At 35.0% G+C, this 20,633-nt stretch overlaps 3 protein-coding genes across 5 annotated transcripts; 1 reads left to right on the top strand and 2 right to left on the bottom strand.

Moving 5' to 3' along the window:
* The first annotated feature begins 435 nt into the window (after nucleotides 1–435).
* LOC104099757 (PLASMODESMATA CALLOSE-BINDING PROTEIN 5) lies at nucleotides 436–5,432 on the top strand. Of its 2 annotated transcripts, none has more exons than XM_070181312.1 (3): nucleotides 436–633; nucleotides 4,214–4,468; nucleotides 5,203–5,432. In XM_070181312.1, the coding sequence occupies exons 1-3, from the start codon at nucleotides 606–608 to the stop codon at nucleotides 5,235–5,237; spliced, it is 318 nt and encodes a 105-aa protein (XP_070037413.1). In that variant the 5' UTR covers nucleotides 436–605; the 3' UTR covers nucleotides 5,238–5,432. The 2 variants fall into 2 exon arrangements, with proteins under 2 accessions (XP_070037413.1, XP_009605145.1); XM_009606850.4 differs by lacking the exon at nucleotides 436–633 and adding an exon at nucleotides 3,667–3,786.
* A 200-nt stretch (nucleotides 5,433–5,632) lies between these two features.
* On the bottom strand, nucleotides 5,633–8,108 carry LOC104099756 (uncharacterized). The gene is made up of 5 exons (XM_009606848.4): nucleotides 7,926–8,108; nucleotides 7,720–7,790; nucleotides 7,515–7,595; nucleotides 7,362–7,405; nucleotides 5,633–6,032 (listed from the first exon to the last, which is right to left on the bottom strand). The coding sequence occupies exons 1-5, from the start codon at nucleotides 8,035–8,037 to the stop codon at nucleotides 5,933–5,935; spliced, it is 408 nt and encodes a 135-aa protein (XP_009605143.1). The 5' UTR covers nucleotides 8,038–8,108; the 3' UTR covers nucleotides 5,633–5,932.
* Nucleotides 8,109–16,491: 8,383 nt separating this feature from the next.
* On the bottom strand, nucleotides 16,492–20,431 carry LOC104104474 (uncharacterized). 2 transcript variants are annotated; one of them, XM_070181311.1, is made up of 2 exons: nucleotides 20,080–20,431; nucleotides 16,492–19,314 (listed from the first exon to the last, which is right to left on the bottom strand). In XM_070181311.1, the coding sequence occupies exon 2, from the start codon at nucleotides 19,209–19,211 to the stop codon at nucleotides 16,863–16,865; it is 2,349 nt and encodes a 782-aa protein (XP_070037412.1). In that variant the 5' UTR covers nucleotides 19,212–19,314; nucleotides 20,080–20,431; the 3' UTR covers nucleotides 16,492–16,862. The 2 variants fall into 2 exon arrangements, with proteins under 2 accessions (XP_070037412.1, XP_033514134.1); XM_033658243.2 differs by having other exon boundaries at nucleotides 16,492–19,211.
* Nucleotides 20,432–20,633: the final 202 nt, after the last annotated feature.

Raw genomic sequence — 20,633 nt, 5'->3', positions numbered from 1 at the left:
TGTATTTTTCGGTATACAAAATTAGGCCTTCACAAGGTGGTAATCTAATTTCGCACACAGTACTAATTATGCAGGTTATAATGCAAGAATTTTTAAATGCATAATTAATATTGAAGATATATTTAATTATTACTAGTATTATGATACGCACTATACTATCTCAAGTGGTAAAGACTTTTAAAAAAAACATAAAAATATTGTATTGAAATATTGTGCTTTAAGTTATAAAATAAAAGTGCATATTCCTGAAAATGATGAATATTGATCTCATAGGCATCACTTAATAAAGAAGAAACTGCCACAAGAAAAATTCCCAATCATCAGTCAATACATTTAACTAAAAGATTATTGCATATTATAATTTTATTGTATAATAAAATAGATATAAATTAGTATCATATTAAGTGGGGATGGTATCATACAGGCACGCTTGCTTTTAGCTCGTAGTTTCACTCTTACTTTTGCCTTACCTTCTATTATATTAGTAAAGGGCGAATGGGGGGCGTGTGCAATAGTTTTCTCACTTTCTCTCGATCGCTTCAATGCCTATAATTTGAGAGATTAGAGGAAAGCCCTTTCTTGAATTCGAAGACGCAACACAAATAATGACTCTCTTCGCCGGAATATCAGCAGGTTAGGCAACTCTCATTGTGAAATTTATATAAAAGATATCTTTCGTTCTCATCTTTGTAATTTTGATTCATTAGGCAATGGAATGGAAGTATCAGTTTGTTTATCTTCCTTTAATAAATAGTTAATATATGGTTAAATATATTTGCAATTATTGATTTCTCACTACATATAAAACATTGTTATATAATCTATCACTATCCTCTTACAGTTTAGTCTGTATAGCAAATTTAGGAAAGAAAATTTAATAATTGAGTGTGTCTTTTGACCGGATCTTTTATCAAGTTAAAACATGCCTAAAATAAGCATGACATGCAGAATTAGAAAATTCCATGATCAATACAAAAATAAAATAAAATAAACGCAAAGAATAGAAAAACGAAAAAGAAACAAAAAATACACATACTATCTTCACTCTAGTGCTTCAAAGAATCTGGAGAACATATAGACGTTATTAATGAATTAATAAACCTTAACAAATAGAGAATCAACCAACAAATAGATTCTATAATCAATACCTCTTTACATATCAATACTATGAAGACACAAAGATTCTATATGAAAGATACACAAGAGTTTAACATAGACAAAAAGATCAACTTTTACTTCATAACAAAGGAAAACTAAAGATTCCAAAAAGAAAAAGATCCAAACTTTAGATCAAGAACCAATTGATTAGTACTGATGTTTTGGTTGGAGGAAACCAACTTAACTTGCGATACCAGTACATGTAATAATTTTATATGCTAGACTTTGACGAGGACTCAACAATCGTATTTTTTTTCTAGTTGATACTACTTGATGGAAGTTATTGTTGTACTAAATTGTTGACAAAGGCAATATTTATGTAGAATTTTATTATTTTTGGTTAAGGATTTATTGTGCTGCCAAAAAAAAACTCCAAAATGTCTAAACCTAAAAAAGTTATAAATATTAGGGAAATAATTAAATGTCTAATCCTAAATATTAGAAAAATAATTAAATATTTAATTCTAAGTATTAGAGAAATAAATAAATGACTATTTTATCTAGTGTAAAATCTATTTTTAATGGGTAAAAAAGGCGAACGACATTTCACTAAGGGCATTCGTGCTTTTAATAAAGTATAGATAAATATAGAATAGATATAGATATATAAATTAATTAATCTAAAAGGAAGATTTGATCTTTAAATCTTTGTATTATTAGTATAAGTATCCTTATAATCTTACTCCACATTTATCTCGCTTATAATAATACCTAAATGAAGGGCCGGATTCATAATGCAACATACGAGTTCATGTGAACTCAATATATGTATCCTCTATATTAAGAAATTTATTAAACACTATAAATATTTAATGGTGAATTCATAAACTTCATCTTGCAAGTATTATTTAATAATCAAACGTTGTACTAAATTTTGTTGTGATATTATTTTCCTTATGTGATCAACTAATTATTATATTATCTTATACGAAATTTTATGTTGGATATTAATTATTCCAAACTACCAACCAAACGACCCCTTAATTAAGCGCAAAATACAATTCATACGGAATTTAGGCATGCTTTCGAGAATCAAATAAAATACATAGTTATCTCAATCCACGGGTCAAACTAATACCAGGCAACAATACTTAGTATAATTCATAGCATGAATCTAAACAAAAGTAGCTCGGGATCCTTTTCTCAACAAATCTCACAGCTACGCTCACAAGTCCCAAAGTAACATGGGTAATTACCTGACTCCGGAGGGACGAATCCATAATCCAAGCGTCGATCATTATATAAATAATGATCATTAATCAATTGTTCTGTGGTGGAACCCGATCCAAATCATAACCTCATCAATCCAATAATATCCGCTCAAGTGTCTGCAGTGCTAAAATCATCAACTTTCATCAATAACCACTTTTCACTCATGCATATGTGTAAGAAACAATATAATAAAGGGCACAACACGTGATAGTAAGAATGCGGAGAAAAAGCTCAAATGGCTACAATGGGTCACTTTGAATAGATGTTATTTTTACTTCTTTTTTTTTCTTTTACCTAAGCAATACTATCAAATATACGAATCACCATGATCACATCATCTCTTTTGCCTAATGAAAAACTCAAACAAGTCCCAAGCACTGAATTCACGGTCGAGTTAAACAACTGGATTAAATCGGATCGTATCACATACTTTAGTTTACCTTGCATTTATGTAATATTCTCATGTATTTGAACTCGTGACGCCTTTAGTAAGACAACGACGACAACTCCTACCATACGCAAGTATTAAATTAGGAGAATATCAAATCTCTTTCTTGTTGCTTCACTCTTCTTTATTTTGAATTTAATCCTCCGTATCTTAATTAGAATTTAGCCTAGTGCTTTTATCTGTTTAAGTAATACAATGAACAACTGAGATAACACATGCCCGTTTGTCCATCAGAAATTTTTCCTTTTTTTTCAAAAAAATAATAGTAATTCAAAAATGTGTTTGTCCATGAAATTTTGCAAGTTTTTTAAAAAAATTCGAAAATGAGTTTTTCAAAAACTACTTTTTCAAAAATTTCTCTTTCCCCACTCACAAATCTGTAATATTTTTTCAAGTGAAATGCATGTCCAAACATAATTTCAAATTTCAAATACAATTTTTCAACTTAACTCCAAATCTTATTTTTTTCCAAAAATTACAATTTTTATGTCAGACGCCTACTAAATCTTTGTAAGAATACAATTTTCACTCTTTTCTACTTGGTACAAAAACAGCAGAAGTGAAGATGTCTTGTTATTCATTTAGTCTTTTTATATGCTACCATGTTGAAGTTGGCAACTCTAGCTATCAATTGGAAAGCTGTGAGATTTTTAAAGTTTCAAAATTAGAATCTCTTCTAATAAAATATTAAAACAACTTTAGTAAAAAACAAATTTTATTGGTTTACCCATCATGTGAAGCCTGGATAGCATCCCACTTCATCAAATAACACCAAAATATTTTACAAAAAATTGTGCATATTTTACATTATAAATCTAGATAACTGTCAGTGAGCACCACTATCCCCACCACCCTCTCCAAACCCCCAAAGCAAGTCTCTCTTACTTTGCTACAGAGGAGAAGTATGTCAATTATCCCAAGAGTTTTTCTTCCTCTACTGCTTTTGATGTTTGTTACAAAAAATTCAGGTAAAACTCAACTTATTTGCATTCAGAAGATTAAGTTTTAGATTTAGTATCCTTTGATAGTCTCATTTTGTTTTCTTAAGCTAAGGGTCTATCGGTCAAGTTGTCTCCGTGTGACCTATAGGTCAGGGGTTCGAGCCGTGAAATCAATCACTGATGCTTGCGTCAAGGTAGGCTGCCTACATCACACCCCTTTGGGTGCGGCACTTCCACCGACCCTGCGTGAACGCGGGATTCTTTGTGCCCTAAGATGAGGGTCTATTGGAATCAACCTCTCTACCTCACACAAGATAGAAGTAAAATATGCGTACACGCTACCCTCCCTAGATCCCACCTGTGGTATCACACTGGGCATGTAATAGTTTGTTATTATTGATAGTCTCATTTTATTTTCGCCTTTTCTTTTATTTTCAAATATGGATGAAAATAGTGAATGGACAGCTAGAAGAATGGTGCATAGCAGATGAGCAAACACCAGACAATGAGTTGCAGGTGGCATTAGATTGGGCATGTGGAAAAGGGGGTGCAGATTGTAGCAAGATTCAAAAGGACCAAGTTTGCTATTACCCAAATACTGTGAAAGACCATGCTTCTTATGCCTTTAATAATTACTTTCAGAAGTATAAGAAGAAAGGTGGAAGTTGTTTCTTCAATAATGCTGCTATGATTACTCAAGTTGATCCTAGTAAGTATCTTAGTCCTTATTCTGTTTTCATTCCTTCTCTGCAAACGTAAAAAATATGCATAGCATCTTTTGCAGAGTTGCCTTTTATAAATTTAAAACAGTATATCTAAGAGGAATTCTTAGTTCAATATCCAAATACACCAATGACATCTAGTTTAGAATAAATTGAAAAAGCAAAGTAAAAGGAAAAACCTATCTTGTGTCTAAAGGAATGTCTAGGTCATGCTATCACATGAAAGCGTATCCAAAAGTAGAAGAGTCTGGGAAATCTCAGTAGCTCAGTTGGTTTGTCATGTGAGCTTTCACCTTGTTGGTGAGGAGTTTGATTCTCCGCCTTCTAATCCTCTCCCCCATTTCCCCTTCCCTTATGTATAAAAGGGCAGCCCGGTCACTAAGCTCCCGCTATCTGCGGGGTCCGGAGAAGAGCTGGACCATAAGGGTCTATTGTACGCAGTCATTTATGGAAGAGGCTGTTTTCACTATATATAATTTTTTTAAAAAAAAGACTCCAAGTCTCCAACCATGTTAAAGTTTAAAGAGAAAAAGAGACCATGAGCCCATGTGAAACCCTTTATGCTAAGCTCAGCATGGATCTGCATCATCTTATATACTATCCTGTGTTATTAGGTAACTTTACTTTTATTAGTAATTGCTTTTTATTTTTATTTTTTTCACTAATTCCATACTTGGTATAAAACCACATCAGCTAACTTTTACATTTTGTTTGGTTACAGGTTATAATTCTTGCCATTACGAGTATATGCCCTAGTGCTTATTGCTTTTCAATCTGTTAATGCCAAGTTGAGGTTCATCATTTAAGCCAAGAAAGATAGTCCCGGGCATTAACCAGCTGACTATATTCTGGATTTTGAGTAATTGGAATTCAATATGTTGTACCCATTTTTGCTACTGAAAGTCTGAGATATCAGCTGCTTGTCATGCAATAGTGACATGCACTAATTTATCATTATTTGGTGCTTCTTTACTCATACAATGCAATTTCAGCTTGTCCTTGTAAACAAGCTAAAATTCATATTTAAAACAAAATACGAGTTAAATGAACTCAACTGTCATACCTCGGCTTAATTGACCCGGGTGACTCCGCTTGCTATACAGATAAAACTCAGGCTCATGCACCATTATAAATCAATATCAAAGCCTGAATTTATTGTTAACTTCGTATTAGGAAATTTCAAAATCAATTTTGGTGCTTAATACCAACATACATGAGCGAATAGTCTATATGAAGCATACAGTATATTGAACTTAATATCTCTTTTACACATTCAAGAACTGTCAAATGATGCTTACAGGAAATTTCCACCAGTTTCATTCCTGTTGATTGAAAGTGAAACAGGGAAGTGTCACGAGCAAGTCTGATTCACAACGCGCTCATTAAATCTGCAGTATCAATCAAGTTTAGTAACTTCAAGTTCGATGTGGTAAGTCTGGACATTCATTCTCCTAAAACAATAAACTTGCCCAAGCAGCAATAAACGCAAAGCCACCGAAGGGAGCTAAGGTTGAGTATTTCCTGTCTTCGAGAAGTGCAACTGCATAGCACCTGCAGACCAACCAGCATTTTAGTTTTGTCAAGAAACACTCAGTTACTAAAGTGAAGATGTATTGACCACCAAATGTTGAAAGTTTGTTTAAGATCACATATGATCCAAATACCTCATTCACAAGTAAATACATACTACAATATTTTATCAACATTCAGGTACCCCAAAAAAATAAATCTCATGAATAAAAATGGTGGATATGATCATTCAGGCACCATCAGTAGACCATGAACATTATGTTTTCATGTACATTTTCTACAAACCAAGTATTGCTAATTAACAGCAAACACCAAAGGATGCCAATTATGAGCAATCATTCAATCAACTACTCCTTCAATTCCAAACTAGTTGTGTTTGCTTTTAGATGGGAGATAGAAAAATAGAAGAGTAATGAACTAATTATAGAAATATCTCCCTCTATCTCTAAGGTTCACTAATTATTTGATGTCTTTTTGTATGTGTTGTGTTGAAGGAGGATGACTCAATGACTATTCGTTCGCCGGAACCAAAAGCAAAAATTAATCCTTTGTATTCATTCTGCTCTATTCAGGCAGAGTTCGTTCTGAAACTAAATAATTTTTCTTTTAAAACAAATTTTCTTTGAAACAAGAAATCTCTAAACCTCACATATCATACACGGGCATACGGTCTCTATCCTAAATAAGAAGATTCTAACTAAGATAATTATACTCTATCATTCCGTCTTCTATGACATTATTGTTACCATTTAGAGAGTCATATAAGCTTTCCTTTGACCAAGATTTGCTTAAACATTTTCAGAATACTTTAAAATTTTTAAAACTATGATCTATTATATTTCTTACTATATAGTTTTGAATTTTTTTCTTAAAACTCCATACTTTGTCCGAATTTAACCAGAGATTGGACAATTTGACTTTTATATGCCAAACCACCCTTCATTTGGTTAGGCGAGAGTACTTCAATTTGCATAACACTGCAAATTTCAGGATGAATTTATTTAACTAGACTTCCACTCAATTTAGTGTCAATCATCTTACAAATTCAGGGGAGTCTTGGCGTAACTAGTAAAGTTGCTATCATGTGGTCACGGATTCGAGCCGTAGAAACAGCCTCTTGCAGAAATGCAGGGTAAGGCTGCGTACAATAGACCCTTGTGGTCCGGCCCTTCTCCGGACCCGCGCATAGCGGGAGCTTAGTGCACCGGGCTGCTATCTTACAAATTCACATATAGATTTATTCACAGATACTCTCACCTAGATAAAACCTAGAAAAAGATCCTTTTGGCATTCGTATTATAGAAGTTGGACAATGTGACAAAATCAAACCACTGAACTAGAAGTCCTTACGTTCCAGAGAAAGCGATAATTCCACCAGTTAGCAGTCCTCCAAACTACAACCAAAAAGAGGAAGAGGGAAAAAAAACAGATTATATCCATCACCCAGCAAAGTTGAAGGCTTTAAATAGGTCACAAAGATAAATATGCTGTTAGGAAACTCACAATGTTTGGATGTTTAGTGATAGGAGCAGAAACAAGGGCAGCAGTGTGAACCAAATGGTACAGTGATGCAGTATTCCACACCTTTAATTACCAATTGCAACAAAATAATCCAAAAATTAGAAAAAAAATTCCCTACACGAAATGATGGAAAAAAGAATTTTCATCTAAAAAAATTGGGAAAAAAGAGTAAAAAGAAAACAAGAACCTCTTTGTAAGTGGGATTTTTGGGCTTGAAGACATGAGCTCCATAAGTTCCTAACCCAAGAGCAGCTACACCTGTTTTCCACAGCTTACAATTTTCTAAGTTAAAAATTCTTTAAACCCAAAAAAGATTTTTCAAGATAGGAGCTATGACAAATGCAAAACATAAGAAATTGACATGGTGGAGTATCCAAAGAGAAGTAGTTTTACCAGAAATAGCAGCAACTTTGTGCCAGATTTGAGGATTCATTTTTGGTTTTTCTTTGTCACGCCAACTGGTTTTGATCTTCTCAACTTTCTTCAAGTTCGGTCGTCGTAGCATAAAGTCGTTGCCTCTATTGATTCCTCCCTTAATTCACATATCGCTAGCCCATTTTACGAAGGTGTAATTCGTACTATGTACTACCAGCAATAAAATAAACCTATTTGACTATCTCCCAAATAAGTAATTATTGTAAGAGAAAAAGTATAGACTGTTATAAAATAAAGACCGTAAAGTAAAGATAAGTATAGAGAGAAACTGATATATTATTTAAATTTCAAACTTTTGTATATAATGAACTGAATTCTCCTCTATTTATAGAAGAAAGGAAGCTGCTGTGTAAGCTGCTACTGCAAACTATTGTGTAAGTTGCTACTGCAAGCTTCTGTGTAAGCTGCTTGTAAGCTTCTGTGTAAGCTGCTTGTAAGCTGCTGTGTAAGCTGCTGTGTAAGCTGCTTGTAAGCTGATGTGTAAGATATAGATAATCTTCTATCATTGGTAATATTTATCCATAGCGGAGTACCGAAAGGATAAGCTTCTTCAGGAGGCTTATTTCCAATAGAGTACTAAATAGATAAACATATTTATGGCGGAGTCTCATATGGATAAACTTCTTCAGGAAGCTTATTTACAACGGAGTACTAAATGAACATCCATAATATAATATATTCATAACACTCCCCTTGGATGTTCATTAAAAGATAATGTGCCTCGTTAAAACCTTACTAGGAAAAATCCCGTGGGAAAAAAATCCTAGTGAAGGAAAAAGAGTACACATATTTAGTAATACGCATTGCTAACTACCTCATTAAAAACCTTATAAGGAAAACCATGTGGGAAAAAATATTAATAAGAAAAAAAGAGTACATCGCGTATTTTACTCCCCTGATGAAAACCTTGTTTCAAATATTTAAGTCTCCGCATTCCAATCTTGTATACCATCTTCTCAAAAGTTGAAGTTGGTAAAGATTTGGTGAATAAATCTGCTGGATTGTCACTTGAACGGATTTGTTGCACATCAATGTCACCATTTTTCCGAAGATCGTGTGTGTAGAATAATTTTGGTGAAATGTGCTTCATTCTATCTCCTTTTATAAATCCTCCCTTCAATTAGGCTATGCATGCAGCATTGTCTTCGTATAAAACTGTGGGTCTTTTCTCACATTCCAAACCACATTTTTCTCGAATAAAATGAATTATTGATCTCAACCATACGCATTCCCTACTTGCTTCATGAATAGCTATTATTTTAGCATGATTTGAAGAAGTAGCAATAATAGATTGTTTTGTGGAGCGCCATGATATGATAGTACCTCCACATGTAAACACGTATCCTGTTTGAGATCTAACTTTATGGGGATCAGATAAATAACCTGTATCTGCATAACCAACAAGATCTGCACTATCTTTGTTAGCATAAAACAAACCCATATCAAGAGTTCCCTTTAAATATCGCAATATATGCTTAATCTCATTCCAATGTCTCTGTGTAGGAGAAGAGCTATATCTTGCTAGTAAATTAACAAAAAATGCTATGTCAGGCCTTGTAGCATTAGCAAGATACATAAGTGTACCAATTACACTGAGATAGGGTGTTTCAGGACCCAGGAGTTCCTCATCCTCTTCTGGAGGTCAGAACGGGTCCTTATTTACTTCAAGTGATCGAACAACCATTGGTGTACTCAATGGGTGCGCTTTGTCCATGTAAAAGCGTTTTAAGACCCTTTCTGTATAGGCAGATTGATGGATAAAGATCCCGTCTGCTAAATATTCAATTTGCAGACCAAGACAAAGTTTTGTCTTTCCAAGATCTTTCATCTCAAATTCTTTCTTAAGATATTCAATTGCCTTTTGGAGCTCTTCTGAAGTTCCAACAAGATTTATGTCATCAACATAAAGAGCAAGTATAACAAATTCTGAAGCCATTTTCTTTATAAAAATATATGGACAAATAACATCATTTATGTAACCCTCTTTCAGCAAATATTCACTGAGGCGATTATACCACATGCGCCTAGATTGCTTTAAACCGTACAAAGATCTTTGTAATCTGATTGAGTACATTTTCCGAGATTTTGAATATGCTTCAGGCATTTTAAATCCTTCAGGGATTTTCATGTAAATCTCATTATCAAGTGACCCGTACAAATAAGTTGTAACCACATCCATCATATGTATTTCAAGCCTTTCACGTAAGGCTAAACTGATGAGATATCGAAATGTTATGGCATCCATAACGGGTGAATATGTTTCTTCATAATCGACTCCAGGTCGTTGTGAGAATCCTTGTGCGACAAGGCGAGCCTTGTATCTTTCAACTTCATTTTGCTCATTCCTTTTTCGCACAAAAACCCATTTATGACCAACTGGTTTTATACCAGCAGGTGTTTGGACTACTGGTCCAAAGACCTCTCTTTTAGCAAGTGCGTTCAATTCTGATTGAATTGCCCCTTGCCATTTTAGCCAATCAGATCTTTGTTGACATTCTTCAACAGATCGGGGTTCAAAATCCTCATTATCTTGCATAATGTTAAGTGTAACATTATATGCAAAAATATTATCCACCACTATTTCAGATCGATTTAAATTAATCTCATCACCAGTAGAACTTATTAAAAGTTCTTCGCTCACTTGAGTCTCGGGTTTATTGATTTCTTCAGGAATCTCATAACTAATCAGATCTTGGGTATCTTCAGGAGATCCCTTCATAATATCATTTTGATTATTTATCGATTTTCTTTTTCTAGGATTTCGATCCTTAGAACCCATAGGCCTACCACGCTTCAGGCGTGCTTTAGGTTCACTAGTTCTCATGCTAATAGATGGTCCTGCTGGGACATCAATTCGGATAGGCACATTCTCTACAGGGATATGTGACTTAGTTATCCTTTTCAAATCAGTAAATGCGTCTCGCATTTAATTTGCTATATTCTGTAAATGGATGATCTTCTGGACCTCCTGATTACATATATGGGTACGTGGAACAAAGCGAGATAATGATGAAACTTTCCACACAATTTCTCTTTTGATTTCCTTTTTCTCTCCCCCTAATTGTGGGAAATTTGTTTCATCAAATCGACAATCTGTAAATCGAGCAGTAAATAAATCTCCCGTCAATGGTGCAAGATAGCGAATAATAGAGGGTGATTCAAACCCAATATATATTTTTAACCTTCTTTGGAGGCCCATCTTACTGCGCTGTGGTGGTGCTACTGGCACATATACAGCACATTCAAAAATTTGTAGATGGGCAATATTTGGTTCATGACCAAAAACTAATTGTGACGGAGAATATTTATTATAATGTGTTAGTCTGAGACGGATAAGGGATGCTGCATGCAAGATAGCATGGCCCCAAACAGTAGTGGGCAATTTTGTTTTCATAAATAGTGGTCTTGCTATCAATTGCAGTCGTTTAATAAATGACTCTGCAAGGCCATTTTGAGTATGAACATAAGCTACCGGATGTTCAACTTTTATCCCAACTGATAGACAGTAATCATCAAAAGTTTGAGATGAGAATTCTCCAGCATTATCAAGGCGAATAGACTTTATAGGATAATCTGGGAATTGTGCCCTTAATCAAATTATTTGGGCTAATAACTTTACAAACGCCAGGTTGCGAGATAATAATAGGCACACATGAGACCATCTTGAAGATGTATCTATTAGGACCATAAAATATCTAAACAACCCACTTGGTGGGTGAATAGATCCACATATATCCCCATGTATACGTTCTAAGAAGGTAGGGGACTCAATGCCAACCTTCATTGGTGATGGTCTAGTGATCATTTTGCCTTGATAACAAGCATCACAAGAAAATTCATTATTTGTAAGAATCTCCAGGTTCTTTAATGGATGCCCACTCAAATTTTTAGTAATTCGCCTCATCATTATTAATCCAGGATGGCCCAAACGGCCATGCCAAAGCACAAAAGTATTTGAATCAGTAAACTTCTGGTTTACGATAGAGTGTGCTTCAACTGTACTAATCTTTGAATAATATAAGCCAGAAGATAAAGTCGGTAACTTTTCTACAATGCATTTCTGGCCAGAAATATTCTTTGTAATACAAAGATATTCCACATTTATTTCATCTATTGTCTCAATATGATACCTATTTCGGCGGATATCTATAAAACTCAACAAGTTTCTTCGGGACTTGGAGGAGTACAATGCATTGTCAATAATAAGTTTTGTTCCCTTAGACAGAAATACAATAGCTCTTCCGGAGCCTTCAATCAAACTTATATTATCAGAAATTGTAGAAACATTTTCTTTTTCCTTATGCAAGTAAGAAAGTTATTTCTGATCTTTGAATATGGCATAAGTTGTTCCACTATCAACTACACAAATATCTTCATGATTGGTATTTGATCCAAACATGATTTGAGGATTATCCATATTCTTCAAAATGACATAAACAAAATAAATATGATAGTAAACATTATAACTTTTATTTATGTACAACAATTACATAACTATACTATCTACTACAAATAACAAAAATTAAAATATTTATATCTCTACAGATTCACTACCAATCACATGACTTGTTTCTCCTTCTGGGAGTGCAAAGTAATCAGTTACATCCAAATGCATGAAGTCTAAATTATCTTCAGAAATAAAATTTGTTTCAGCATTTTTCTCTGTCTTCTTCAGGGAAGCTTGATATAGCTCAACCAGGTGCTTTGGCGTACGACATGTACGTGACCAGTGCCCTTTTTCTCCACATCTATAGCATGCATTTTCTGGCTTTGCTGCTTGCACCGCTTCATGCTTTTGTTCCTTCCTTTTCCACTGCTGGTGGTGAGGAGGGTTCTTTGGTGCATTATTATTACCACGATTAGAGTTTTCTCCCCGACCACGGCCATGACCACGACTGGGGCCACGTCCTCTTCCACGTTTAGCTTGGTGGAAGTTCGTCTCATTCACTTTAGGGAATGGACAAGAACCAGTAGGTCGGCTTTCATGATTTTTCATTAATAGCCCATTATATTGCTCGGTCACAAGAAGATGTGAGATAAGTTCAGAATACTTTTTGAATCCCATCTCTCGATATTGCTGCTGCAGGAGCATATTCGAGGCATGAAAAGTGGTAAAAGTTTTCTCCAACATATCATGATCAGTAATATTATCACCACATAGTTTCAATTGGGAAATAATTCTGAACATAGAAGAATTATACTTACTGATAGATTTAAAATTTTATAACCTTAGATGAGTCCAATCATAACGTGCATGTGGAAGAACGACCATCTTCAGGTGGTCATATCTATCTTTCAAATTACTCCACAGTATGACTGGATCTTTAACAGTAAGATATTCCATTTTCAGGCCCTCATCAAGGTGATGGCGTAGGAATATCATTGCTTTGGCACGGTCTTGGTTTGATGCCTGATTTTTATCTTTGATGGTGTCTGCCAGACCCATCACATCAAGATGAATTTCGGCATCAAGCACCCAAGACATGTAGCTTTTTTCTGATATATCCAGGGATACAAACTCAAGTTTAGAAAGATTTGACATTATTTAGAAAAAGAAAGTTCGTACCTCTGATACTTTCAAAGTATTTTTTCGAGATGGCAGAGTCTCGTGCTGATAACGTGTTATAAAATAAAGACTGTAAAGTAAAGACAAGTATAGAGAGAAACTGATATATTATTCAAACTTCAAACTTCTGTACATAATGAACTGAATTCTCCTCTATTTATAGAAGAAATGAAGTTGTTGTGTAAGCTGCTACTGCAAGCTGCTGTGTAAGCTGCTACTGCAAGCTTCTGTGTAAGCTGCTGCTGCAAGCTGCTGTGTAAGCTGCTTGTAAGCTGCTGTGTAAGCTGCTTGTAAGCTGTTGTGTAAGATATAGATAATCTTCTATCATTGGTAATATTTATCCATAGCGGAGTACCGAAAGGATAAGCTTCTTCAGGAGGCTTATTTCCAATAGAGTACTAAATAGATAAGCATATTTATGGCGGAGTCTCATATGGATAAACTTCTTCAGGAAGCTTATTTACAACGGAGTACTAAATGAACATCCATAATATAATATATTCATAACATAGACCCTTTAGCTGATTATAAAAAGTCTTAATTGAATTAAAAATGCTTATAAGTAAAACTTTACAAGTTGAGAGTGACCGACTTATAATTTATGGTTGATTTTAACTTATAAACACTTGACTTATAAGCATTTTGGATATTTATATAAGCCAAAAGTTCACCTTATAAGTTTTGCCAAACACCCTTATAGTACCATCTTTTGGTTTTTCGAATTAGTAAGAATAAAATTTTCAGTGCCATTATATTTCAAGTCGGGTTATAGGGTTTTTTTTTTTGGGGAAAATATGAATGGGAGCTTTGAACTCTAGGCCTATCAGGTAACTTGACGAGGAATTTTTATAAACAACTATAGTTTAGCAAGGGCGGTTCAATATAAATGGGGGCCTAAAGCGAAGCTTTAAGAAAAGGCCTTAAATATTTTAAATAAAATTTCATTTATATTTTATTTGTAAATTTTATTTTCTAGATTTTGAAATGAGTAATTAATATCTTATAATTGATTTCTTCAATAAATATTTTTCAATTGATAATAAAGCTAATCCATTTATTTTTCTTGAAACAATGTTGATCTTATATAAGATTTTGATTAGTTTCACTATTGAAAAGAACACTCTCTTGGTAATACTTTAATAAGAGCGCCTTTTTGAGATTGTGATTGTATTAAAGTTTCAATTTTTTTTTTAAATTTCTAACAACATGACTCATATTTTCTAGACAACAAGTTTTAAAGGACAGCCTGTCATAAATTAGGATGGAAGGAATATGCAATTCAAATTAATAAATGTACTTTTTTGTTTGACACAATATAAAAATGCTTACGATAAAAGAAAAGAAAGAGCATAAGTATGAATATGAATTAGGAAGACAAGATTAGAAGGAAACTTGTATTGCCAATAAATCAAATTTTTATATGCATTTCATTTCAGTAATCGTTCACTATGCTCTCATTTTCTTTGAGCTTTTTCTGGGGAGGGTCCACATGAATTATAAAGTTTACAAATGCTTTTTACCTTTTCTTCTCTAAAAATTTCAATATTTTCTAAATATCTTTAAACCATAAAGCTAACTATAAGAAATTTTGGGGGCCCTAGAATTTGAGGGCCTCAAGCCAATGCTTTACTTTCTTCGGCCTCAAGCCGGCCATCTAATTTAGAGCCTAGTAATTATAATTTACCTAATTATCATACGTAGCTATTATTTAATTGCTACTAACCAGTATCACTTGTATTCAAACGCGCAACGAATACATAATGTGTCAAATGTATTCATTCGCGCAACAAATACAATGTGTATCGGCGAAATACAAGGGTGTATACAAATGATACAACTTGTATCGACTGTATTTGTTCGCGCAACGAATACAACTAAGGCGAAATAGAGAAATACAGAAAAATAAAATATTTTTGTTGAGAGTGGGTTACTCTAGTGGTGAGTACCCTCCACTTCCAACCAAGAGATTGTGAGTTCGAGTCACCCCAAGAGCAAGGTGGGGAGTTCTTGGAGGGAGGAAGCCGATGGTCTATCGGAAACAGCCTCTCTACCCCAGGGTAGGGGTAAGGTATGCGTACACACTACCCTCCCCAAACTCCACTAGTGGGATTATACTGGATTGTTGTTGTTGTTGTTGTTGAGAGTCAAACTCAAGATCTCCGTTAACTAAGCCGGTGCTCTAACCAATTGAGCTATGAAAGCTTATTGCTCTCTTATTTTAATTCAAAACAATTAATCTCTGATTTCATCGATTTGCTATAAAATTCAAATATAGCTACGAATGGTAAATTTGCTGAAAGTATAGCTACGAATGATAAATGCAGTGTAAATGTTTGATGCGGCAAAGTAGAGGATATTTGTTCAAAGGGAGATTTTGTTTATGGTTATCTTGTCAAAATTTGTCAAAAGCGATATTTTGTGAAAAAAAACAATACAGCTTGGTCTATATTCTCATAAAGGTTCAAGTTATATGTACCGGTAGTGTAAAAATTATACTCCGTTCCAATTTTTATCGCATCCCTCATTTCGGCCTAAGCTTGTGTGATTCCATTTTTCAAACTGCTCTAGTTATTAAATGGTATAAACCATTATAAAAATAATAGGAGTAATGCGCTATCCTTCCTTTTCTTTAGTTTTTTCTTAGACAAAAATAAACATTGGACTTTTATGGTTTTAGGAACCTATATTTTATCTCCTTGTACTACATAAAATAGGGTCTTCCGGAAACAACCTCTCTGTCTTTTTAAAGGCAGGGGTAAGGTGTGCATATACTCTACCCTCTCCAAACTCCATTTGAGGGACCACACTGGGTATGTTGTTGTAGTACTACATAAAATAGGGTATGAGCTTCTTTTGTAGTTTTAGAAACATGTTTTTGCCCCATAAACCAATCACAAGGCATATGTGGTTGGGAGGAAATATTAGTTGCCACTAAAGAGAAACCATGTAAAGATAGAATTGAAATTTAAACAATGGCAGTTGGGTATTTCAAGGAAATGACTGATGCTTATAACACTGCAGTTCCTGAGAAGTAGCACATCAAGTAAATGCATCAACATTCTAGTCACTAAACTGGGACATAATAAACAGCTAAAGTAGAAGAAGAATTACCATTACATGTCGATTATCAGACCTATAGCCCACCTAGAACAATGGAGGCATGTGTTAAGGATCGCTTTGATCCTGCGAGCTATCTAATATTTTGAGAATCACTCTTCGCTGTGTTTAAATCTATACATTTAGAATCCCGATACTGTTAGAATGATTAATGAAAAGGACCGATGATCTTTATTCTCTTTCCCTTGGCCTTTCCTTCACTTATACTTCCATTACAGCCCGAAGATACTCACCTGGTCAGAGAAATTTTCCGTTATGGTTGGTTCTTCGCAAGTATGAACTTCCTTCATAGATTGAGGAAGCTCAGTGGAAAGCCTGAAGAGGTTTTCTGGTTCATTTGAGATATCTTGAATCTGCAAACCACATCTAGTGCTGTGGAGCTCGTTAGAAACACCAGAGTACTCTGGTTGTCTAAGCTTTTCTTCAATCAACATTTTGGTTTCAGCCTGAGATGTCTCATTTAGATCAAATCTCGCTGAGCTTTCAGCTTCACGAGGTATTTCCTCCTCTTCGTCAGTTACTCGCTGAAGCAAATCATCTGGAGTTGCAGCAGGGTCAAGATCCCAGCACCCCTCAGGCAAGTTCATTCCTTCACCTTTCAGTAAGCAAGATGGCACCTGATGTGAAAATCGTAACATCTCTCTTCTTCGAATCAATCGAATGGCATCCTTGTTTGTGTTTCTACGGTATACTGTCTTGAACCCATCTAATTTAATCAAAGGAGTAACGCAGACACCAATATCTTCAGAATAATCATCAAGAACCTCAACCATTTCATACTGGTGCCTTACTTCAGCTGGGGTTGTTCTGTTCCAATCCGGTGACCAATTTCGGTATACAGCCCAAACGTCTCCACTTTTTGGGTAGATTCTAACACAACCACCCCTTCCAGCTTTCTCCCTACTTAGCAGGTGAGAAAATATGTTCACATGCTCAACGATTTCAGAGTTAAAGGCCCTAAAATTTCCACAAGACTTGGTAAAACCAGAATCCAACCAATTTACCAGCCCAAATTCGCTATCTGATTTCGAACTCAAGTAGCTGATATGAACTTTGAATGGCTTCACAGAGATGATTTCGCGGATCAAGCAATACAAGCGAGGCATACCATCTTCCTCGTCATATAAAGCCCATATCTGCTTAGGTTTGAAGCTATCCTCTGATCTATCCTTGTCAAAATCATGGAAGTCAGAATCTGGGACTATTATTGTCATTGACCCAGTTTTCCTCAGTTCTGACTGATGAACAGCATTTTCCTGTGCGACCATCTTAGGTCTTTCACTTGATTCACCAAACTCAGCATCCGCCTTTCTCTTCTTCTGGGCCTCTGCAACAGCAGCTTCTGAAGCCAACTTGATCTCTTCCAGTTTCTTGCGGATTTCTGCTCTTGCCTTGTCAATTAATAACCGTCTTGCATCAAATGCAGGAGCAGCTGAAAATCTTCTTATTGAAGCTTCAGTGGGAGTAGGAAGCTTAGCATTTTGTTTCAAATTCCCGTACCCATTTCCATCAGCCATTTTAACTTCTCCAGCAGTTTTTGGAGCCACTTCACCATTACTATAGCCACATGTACCTTCAAGATCAATTTTTATCTTCTTAGCAGGTCTACCAGGCCTGCGGGGTATTTGTTCATTGCACACAGAATACCCGTTAAGAACCACATTGCTCACCACCTTTTTCATATCTTGCTTCCCCCTGCCTCTTCTTCTGGTGATTTTCCTACCTGCCTGGTTCGAAAAACTGACAGCTGTGGATCCATTGGGATCTAAAACAGCAGCGGAATTTCCAGGGCTGGAGCTCCATTGAAAGGACAAATTAGAGACATGCTCAGAACCATGTCCAGAATGATGTCCTGAGACCCCATTATTTGCAGGATAAACAGATGTTGTTGGGACATATGTAACCCCGCAACCATGGCTTCCATATCCATTAGACCAAGAGCTATAGGGATAGGAACCATTAACTGGGGCCAAACCTGTTTCCACAGCTATGAAAACACCACGGCAATTCTTACAGGACAGTCTTTTATTCAGGTACTTCCTAAGATATTCATACTGAACGTGACAAGAGGTACAAACCGTCCAAAATGTATCAAGCCTGTTATGAGAAACTGAAGAATTGGAGTAACTGTCATAGCTTCCAACACCAGCGGCATGCAGAGTAAACAAACTTCTCCTGTGATCGTAAGAGCTTCTTTTGGCACCATCGGACAACACCGTCCATGCTTCAGAAACAAGTCTAAATGCAACATCAGCTCCAACACTTTTATTTTTATCTGGATGGAGCAACACAGCCATCTTCTTATACTGTTTCTTCAGCTTAGACTTGTCTGCAGAGGGATCTAAACCCAGTATTGCATAGAAATCAAATTCTCCATTAACCTTCGTCTCTGCAGCACTATGCACTCCAAATGTTGCTACCATTTGCGATATTCCTTCCAAATGGGGATACATCATCTGAGCTTTTAAAGCATAATGTTTTGCACCCACAAAGTCTTTCTCCACAAATCTCCTTTCAGCATTTGCTTTAGCTTTTAGTGCTTCCTCCATGTTCGACTCCATCTAAAAAGCAAGAATATCAGCTTATTTCTCTACGAAATTTCTCAGAAGCTCACAAAATTTTACAACCGAAATCCATTTCATGGAAAAAGCTTTCTTACAGGGCCTGCAATTAAACAAGAAGCACTTTAATATACAAGTACAAGTCATTATTTCTACCTTTAAAATTGATCCACTAATCGACGTTTAACAGTACTCAACATTTCAGTAATATCCTAACTTTAAAAGAATGACTCACAAAACCAACAAATCTTAACCCATCAACCGTTATATGGGCAAACGCAAATCCAGGATATGAACATTATAGGTTCAAGTTCAGAATTCTACCACAGCCCATTTGATTTACTGCGTCCAAACTCTATTACTTATTAAGTGGATTTTTTTAACACATATACACAGGGTTCGAGCAAAGGCAAATGCAGCATATTAACACTAGGTTTATCTGTACCCAGTGGGTCTAAACTCATAATTTTAAAAATATTTAGATTCAATGCTAAGAACATTAAAGGTTGAACCTGTAGAGTTCAAATTCTAGATCTGCCTCGGCGTTCGAGCCAAAGCTATTCGGATGAACCCGTAAATTCTTAACTACAGATCTAAATCTATATTCAAACATACTCCTTACTTCATACCAGAAAGAACAACAGTTCAAGTAAACCAACTGAGTCGGTCAAAATCAAGGGCATCGACTCCTTCAGCATGTTCAGTTTCAAGTCAAAATTTTTGACTAATTTTGACTAATTTAGTGAGATCTAAACTAGAAACAACACAACAAGATCAAAAAAATCATCAAAAGCAACAGATCATTTTAGCACAAAACTTAGCTGAAGCAAATGATATAAACTTAAGATACGAATTAAAGTGAACTTACGGAGACTAAAATCAGACTGATATATGAAGCAGCCGTAGATCAGCAAAAAAGCTGTGGATCCCAAAATTTGAAGCAGATCTTGACCAAGTCAAAATCAGGATATTGACCTCATGCGAAATGACAAACTCAAAAGCAAGTACAGAATTAAACTTTTACAAAAATTAAGGTTCAAAATGATTTATAAGAAAATGACTGAGTTTTTTGAGTGGAAGTTCTATGGTAGTTGACGGCGGCGTAACGGCGGAAGATACTGCCGGAAACACCAAAGAGTAGAAGAGGGTTTTTTATTTTTACTTACTATTGCAACTAAACTGCAACAATACTGTGGGTTGTAGTTAAAAAATTAAAATAGAAATAGTAGTACTACTTATAATTTGATAATGAAATGATTACAAAGTGAAAGTTTAGGAGCAGTTAATATTTCTGAAAAGTTAATAGTTCTATTTTTATTTAAAATGTCAAATTCTTTTAACTTATTTTAACTACAGTGTAAAATTGGTACTTAATTATTGGAGTATATTTTTTTATGTACTATAAGATATTAGGATTTGATC

This window comes from Nicotiana tomentosiformis, chromosome 7 (genome assembly GCF_000390325.3).
Source record: "Nicotiana tomentosiformis chromosome 7, ASM39032v3, whole genome shotgun sequence".
NCBI classification, from domain to species: domain Eukaryota; kingdom Viridiplantae; phylum Streptophyta; class Magnoliopsida; order Solanales; family Solanaceae; genus Nicotiana; species Nicotiana tomentosiformis.
The sequence above is the reverse complement of the archived record's forward strand: the minus strand, read 5'-3'. Positions and strand labels throughout refer to the sequence as shown.

Coding starts and splice junctions, on each gene's coding strand:
- LOC104099757 (XM_009606850.4), top strand. CDS start 3,723: ATGTCAATTATCCCAAGAGTTTTTCTTCCTCTACTGCTTTTGATGTTT. Junction 3,787..4,213: donor GTTTGTTACAAAAAATTCAG/GTAAAACTCAAC, acceptor GGATGAAAATAG/TGAATGGACAGCTAGAAGAA. Junction 4,469..5,202: donor GATTACTCAAGTTGATCCTA/GTAAGTATCTTA, acceptor GTTTGGTTACAG/GTTATAATTCTTGCCATTAC.
- LOC104099756 (XM_009606848.4), bottom strand. CDS start 8,037: ATGCTACGACGACCGAACTTGAAGAAAGTTGAGAAGATCAAAACCAGT. Junction 7,596..7,719: donor AAAATCCCACTTACAAAGAG/GTTCTTGTTTTC, acceptor TGGTAATTAAAG/GTGTGGAATACTGCATCACT. Junction 7,406..7,514: donor TCACTAAACATCCAAACATT/GTGAGTTTCCTA, acceptor TTTTGGTTGTAG/TTTGGAGGACTGCTAACTGG.
- LOC104104474 (XM_070181311.1), bottom strand. CDS start 19,211: ATGGAGTCGAACATGGAGGAAGCACTAAAAGCTAAAGCAAATGCTGAA.